At 38.4% G+C, this 6,850-nt stretch overlaps 1 protein-coding gene across 2 annotated transcripts; it reads right to left on the bottom strand.

The window, feature by feature from the left end:
• Positions 1-901: 901 nt before the first annotated feature.
• On the bottom strand, positions 902-3,865 carry rerglb (RERG/RAS-like b). 2 transcript variants are annotated; one of them, XM_040135133.1, is made up of 5 exons: positions 3,755-3,865; positions 2,965-3,021; positions 2,368-2,441; positions 1,772-1,920; positions 902-1,278 (listed from the first exon to the last, which is right to left on the bottom strand). In XM_040135133.1, exons 1-5 carry the CDS (start codon positions 3,804-3,806, stop codon positions 993-995), a joined length of 618 nt encoding a protein of 205 aa, XP_039991067.1. In that variant the 5' UTR covers positions 3,807-3,865; the 3' UTR covers positions 902-992. The 2 variants fall into 2 exon arrangements, with proteins under 2 accessions (XP_039991067.1, XP_039991075.1); XM_040135141.1 differs by having other exon boundaries at positions 902-1,261; positions 1,779-1,920.
• Between the last annotated feature and the right edge of the window lie 2,985 nt (positions 3,866-6,850).

The raw sequence follows: 6,850 nt of genomic DNA, 5'->3' as shown, positions 1-6,850 counted from the left end.
GGCGCCTGCGTAGGGAAGGCGACGAGGGACAAAACTCCTGTGAATGGACGGTGCTTCTCCTCGATCCATGGGCTCGCAGCGCCCCTGTTGGCTGGTGTGTGGCGACATGATGTAAAGTCTAAAGACTTTACTTTAGGATAAACCTGACCACGACAGGACTCTCACTGAATTTCCAACTCGCAGAATAACCATAAGCTCTCTCATAAATGTGTAAGCTAAAGGGGAAAAATGTGATGCCTAGTGGCAACCTTCATTTTGCTTGGTCCTTAGTCTCCACCTAGTGGACGAAGTTTTTACTGGAGAGTTTTGTCTGATTTATTAGTGTTGATTCGTTTATTAAATTAAATCTAAAGATATTGGGATATAAAATAATTATTTAGAAAAGCTTAATGACATTATAAACGAAAGGTTAAGAATAAGTGGTGCATCCAGACAGTTTATTCCTATGATTAAAGCAGCTATGGGAGCAAACTTCAACAAACACAGTAGTGGGGTTAGTATTCAGATAAAGTAAAGGTTTTCTTTAAAGCTGCTGTTCCATAACCCTAACACCACACTAAACCAGCTGTACCAATGTGTACCATAAAATTAACATTTTATCTCAAAAACTGACTTTTGAGAGATTCAGAAAATCAGTTAGAACTCAGAAATATTACATGCTGTTTGCCTTACAACAATACAGAAACACAGCGGTGAAATCACCAACATGGAACCCCACCAATAGTGCCCATTGTTTTCAGTCAGAGAAGGTAAATTTTATTGGTTTTATAGTGGGATATCAAAATGTCTTGACTTTGTCTTTGAGAGCCTCATTCTGGATTTATTTCCTTAAGAAGGGCATTGGCATGTCAATTTCAGTAAAAATGGTATTTTTATAATGCTCAGTACAATATGTGCACATATTTGTCAACCAATACAAAATGCCTGGAGTTCCCAGACAAAAAGTGTGTTTAGTTACATACATTATAATCAGTAACCACTGATTTCCTCCATCAGACAGACTTCCGCCTTTTACCAAAGACATTATTGATGAGTTTGGCCATGGACTTGGAGCCACTGTAATGTCTGCGGTCTGCACGGTGCTTTACGTTCTCCATTACATGACGAATGAGCTTAGTGAAGAAGTTGGATATCTCCAAGCAGTCCTCTGCTGCAGACACCTCCTGGAAGTGGCAACCGTCCTCCTGAGCCAAGGATCGGCCCTCCTCCTCACATACCTGACGAGCATTGCACAGGTCCTGCTTGTTTCCCACCAAGAATACTGGAAAGACCCCCAGTCTGGCATAGAGAGAGTTCAGTATGGTTACACAACAGCCAGTGAACCAGGTGGTGAAGGTGCCTAGCAGTCCAGATTCATAGTAGTTTTGATGTCCGAGTGCAAACTGACCAAACAATAGCATCAGGTCAGTTTCAAAATGCTTGGTGTTTTCCATGGCATGTCCAGAATATCTCAACAGTATCAATCTAGGAAGCTGCTGAATTAGCATTAATTACTAGCCACAATAGCTTGGCTGGTATTGTTTTCACCTTGTGAGACTGTGTGTGTGTGTGTGTGTGTGTCTGTGTGTGTTTGTGTGTGTGTGTAATTCACACTGGAATACTTCTGCTCGTCTCAGTACAGCGTGTTGGAATGCAGTCTTAACTCGCAGCATACCACATTGATCCTCACCCTGATAGGCCTATGCACATTCATCTCAGGAATGGTACTCATTAGTTCATCAAAGCAAATCCCTCAGCTCGGCTTCATTCCCAGCAGACTACGGTCACTCACCCCTTACAGCTCTCCTCTTGGGCCTCTCTGATCTGCCGCAATATGCTTTTGGCATGGAGGAAGGACATCCGGTCACTGATGTCGTACACCACCACAAATCCATCTGCCCAGTTCACAGGGTCCTCTGGGATACATCTGCTGCTTACACTCTGACACAGCAAAAGGTTGATGTGGAGATCAAACACAGCACATTGTCTATCAACTGATCTGACCAAAGAAACTATGAAAAGTTTTAAACATGGGATACTTCATGGGATAATACAACTCCAACTCACTGCAGAAAACTGTGAAAAGTGATGGGAATCACGGTAAATATTTGCCAAAATAAACAAGAAGGGTGCTAAAAGAGACAGTAAATTAGCTACGGGATGCAGCAGAGTCACAGAGATTCATGTTCTGTGGGACTCTTTTGCAGTCAGAGTTTAAAAAAAGAGTAAAAACTTTGTTGATAAAAAAGAACCACGTGTGCTCGCTGTAAACACCCTCTGGTGTCGTAATAGTCACAGCTTAGACCATTCAAACCAAAACATACATTGATAACATTATTTTGTGTGGAATAGAAAAATGATTAAACAAACAAAACATATTATTACCACCTGAGAACATGGATCAAATATTTCCAAGTTTAATTGTCTCCCATCAATGGACATCCTTTTATGGTATAAATAATCTGCAAAGAAACAAAAGCATGAAATGTTTTTTATGCAAAGTAACACATTATGAATCAAATGTTAATGGCTGAATACAAGTGAAGGCAATAACCGTAAATTAAAATGCACAAAGCTTTCTTACAGAGAGGTAATGAACACAGCATGGTGCCAGTTTAGTCAAACCATGGAACAATGATTACTATAATTACTGTGGTGCATGATTGCTCAGAGGGGGCAAACAAGCTAATTAATTTAGGCCAGAAGTGAAAAGTTTGAAATGTTATACCCCTCTAAAAACTGTAATTCTATTACAGTCATCCAGCCTGTAAGATAAACACTGAGTGCTGGTAAAATGTGCACGTCATTGATTTCAAACCCTTATGAAACAGACTGCAAAGGAGGTTTTGTTGAGCCACCTTAAATTAATATAATGTAATTAGTGTGAGGCCAAAAGAAACACTGTGGAAAACCCATGAGAGCCATACATGACATATCTCTCTATGATATAACATCATCACTGGTTTATTGAGTATATTTACATACTGGCACTGGAAGCATACTCTCCAATAAACCGTTTTGTCAGGAATCTCACCAGAAGAGCTGGAATATGAATATGAGAGTAAGAAAGATGGAGTTGGTATGTACATGCAGGCTATTCACGTAATCATTGTATTATATAAAACCTAGACATTTCAAATTTGGCAGTTGAGAGACTTCATCAGATGTGGGTATGTGTACTTATGCTGCAAGAAAAAGTATCTTTTGCATGATGTGTATTTAATTTATTGTCATACTTTTAAAATGGGCATGTTTGTCATTGTTAAATAGTCTTGCAGGGAAACTTTGTTGCCTGTTCTAACATAAAAGAAAGGACCTGATTTTCCACAAACAAACAAAAAATCTTAATACTGGTTGAGTGTTGCTTATTCTTCCCCAAAAAACAGTGCCCAGTAGTTCCACTGGTGATGCAGGACCCACTGACATGACATCTAATTTCCTCTCAGCTAAAGGTTGGTAATGCTCCATTTAGCTTCAGAAGATACAACCATGTCAAAATCACCTCTTTCACTGGCAACCAAATCAATATTATTCTCTACCATTAGCATTGGTTTTGTTTTATCATAAACCTTAACAATGTATTCTATAATGGGCAATGTATCGGCTATATTATATAAACAGACAAACATTTACTAAAATGTCACACTTTCATATAATCCACAATGTACTTTCTACCATGCAAAATTTACAGACCAAAAACAAAGCTCAACAAAACAGTACAGTACATCAGGTCGGTCTTTACAGTAAAAGCAGTGTCAATGTCTATTGTGCTCACCTGATTTGCCAGCACCCTCGCTCCCTAGCAGAGCCAACTTGATATCATTCATGGTAGTATAAGTATGAAACGGGCTGTTAAAACCGTCCTTCCTCTCCTCTGTCTTCTGTACACCACTCTACCTGCCACTCTACAGACTGAGTGTTGGGAAAAGCTGCTTCACCACCACACGTCTCCCCTGTAAGAAGTGAAAACATGCAAAGTCTCTGCCCCTTCTCAGCCAGCGAAAGAAGTTTTACAAGCAGGGTGGCAAAAAGGTTGATCAACACAATACAGACGATCCAGGCAGGTTTTTACACACAGGTACTGACAGATAGTATGCATGTTATACATAAATACCAATTTTAACTATGTTGTCAATGTGTCCAGCACAAAACCTGTTATACATGAGTTTCCAAAGACGTGAGTGCTGAATTGAAAGGTTCCCCTTAAGAAAAAAAAGGCACTTTTAGAAAGGGGAGCCAGGATGTTAGGATCCCTACAAGCTAATGTGACCACAGTAATGGTACAGCTGCAGAAGCTAAGCTACAGACAATAAAATGCCAGCACATGTTAAAAATATAACATGTCAGCTGACCTCAGTGAGGCACAGAATTCAGCTCCCACAGACTGCTTCACTGGTCAGCTCTCATTTTTCTCTCAGTACTCTCAGTGCTTGTCTGTCTGCCCTTTTCATTGTTCACCAAAGGTCACAAAAGTGTCTCATTATTATCCTGTAATGTTTTACTCCAAGTCTGCTGACCGAAAGGTCACAAACCTTATTCCGGAATAAAACATAGCAAGATGTCCCCTGACCATAACAGTGTACATATTAACACCTGTGCCTTATTGCTGTGTGTTCTTTAAAAAAAGAAAATTAGCAGTGTAATAATAGTAAAGATAGCATTTTATCCTTGTCCCCAAATAAATAATAAGTGATTTTACAGCAAATTACGACATTGAACTGATGTTGAACTCCAACTTGGACGGCATCTTTACCGAGGGGGTCCTGTTATTTCAGTTTAACAACTATAAAACTTTAACACACCACCAGGGACTTTTCTTAAAAGCTCTCCTTTCTCTAGAAATCAGTTTACCTACTAAGATACATCCTTTCCTCTATTGTGTGACTAAATCTAAATCAGATATCCAGATATGCAGAATCTTTTTTGCCATTGCTAACACTCCTGGACTATTCCCCTGGAATCTGAGACACAATCATAATATCGTTTTACATGCAATTAAATGTTTTACACTAATTTCGAAAAACTTTTGTCCAAAATTTCTTGTGTGTGATGTGAGGCAGAAGCTTGCAGTCTCTCTTGGGTAAAAAGCCAGAGGACAGAGTCCAGAGGGCTATATCTCTCTTGCTTTCATGTTTTCCAGACAATCTGCTTAATCATTACGTGTTATGAGATACTGTGTGTTTGAAGATCTCTTGAAACTTACAGTAAAAAAGCTCTTTGAGCGCAGCTTTTTCCTTTAACTTGATGCTTGAGTGACTCTACAGTAGTGCAAAACAGCTAAAACATTTGTGTTTTGAGCTGTGAGCAGAGGTTCTCATGGTCAGGAGCCCCCAAATTCAAACAGAAGGTACTGTCATAAGATTAATTAAAGCTTAAAGAGAACATGGAGAAATAGAGGTGCTGCTGTTGACTTTTTAAACTTGCCAAAATCGCATCTAAAGATTTTTTTTGCTCTGTATTCAGTCGTCCAGGAGGCACTGCCCCTAAGGCTGATTGCACTCATATCAGGTTAGCCTCTGGTAATTGTGATAGTTTAGTAGATGGTTAAGGTTTGGGTTACAATTATAGTCTGATGGGAATCTCCTACCTTAAAGGCCAAACTTAAGGTAAAAATAAAGTCCACCAATCTCCTCCTCTCAGCTCCAGCTCTCCCAACTCTCTTACTGTTACGACAGCAGGCTGTAAAGAGAGTGCATTAAAACCCCAAAGGGGGATTTTTACACATATGAGAAACCATGGAGCTACATGTGAGTCCTCATTTTTGGTTCAGTGTCTGAAGTGGTATTTCCAAAAATGTAAATTATATATACTCACAATCAATGAAAAAAAAAGAAAAAAAATGTGGTTGAAGGGTTTTTGTGAAGGACTGACTTTAACTCTTCAATAGTGCATGGCAGTCACAGTAGCTTTAAAAGTCTTATTAAAACACCAGTTTTTATATTACAGTACCTGATTGGGGAGAAAATTCAACTCAAGACTGTTTTCAAAAACATCTCACAAAGGTTGAGAAGCGGTGAGACGCCTGCTGAATACTTTGTTCAAGCAAAATTAGCTTGCTGTTTCACCAATAACTGTCATCTTCCTTCAAAGAAATTATCTTCTTAATTTAAGCAGGAATGCTGCAGGGATATTTATGTGTTAACTGTGTTATTTACAGTATTTTTGTTTTCTTACAAAAACAAGTTCCAGTATGGCCATTGCTTCTCAATACTCAGAGATCAAAACCATGCTTTACCATCCAACACAGACACACCGGATTCATTATCACTCTACCTCAGAGGGGGGGTTTGTCATGGGATATTTCAATCATCATCATCATCGAGTTTAATCAGAGAAGATGCAACAAAATTAAAGTAGAAGATGAACCTCAGAAAATAGTTTCATAGTTGAAAATCGTGTGTTATTCATGGTCCCCCAAACCTGCAACATCCAAATCCAAAGTTTTGAAAGCGTTATATGATTTTCAAATACATTTAGAAGAAATTATCTGCAAGAAAATGTTATAATTTATCATGATATTTGAACTACTGGAGACGCACTGAGAAATAAACATGAAATATAATGTTAAGAAATTTGTATGAATTTTATTTTAAAGGATTTATATGTTTGCTTCCGTATCTTTTAGGAAAGAAGCTGAAAAGAGATCAAACTATATATATAGAAGTATATAGGCCAACTATAAATGGCTGCAGTATGTACTGAGTGCTGGTTTCATACAGTAGATAAACATTTACAATAAACTTGCTGTAAATGATATGTCTATGCTGACGAAACAAAGTTTCTTTTCCATTTGTTCAACTCCTGTAACCTATGATTAATAATGTCAGATGGAAAATAATTAAAAAAATATATATTTTCTCTTGAGTGCATT

The sequence above is a fragment of the Xiphias gladius genome, chromosome 1, assembly GCF_016859285.1.
Source record: "Xiphias gladius isolate SHS-SW01 ecotype Sanya breed wild chromosome 1, ASM1685928v1, whole genome shotgun sequence".
NCBI lineage: Eukaryota > Metazoa > Chordata > Actinopteri > Istiophoriformes > Xiphiidae > Xiphias > Xiphias gladius.
Note: the sequence above shows the minus strand (reverse complement) of the source record. Positions and strands in the feature narration are given on the sequence as shown.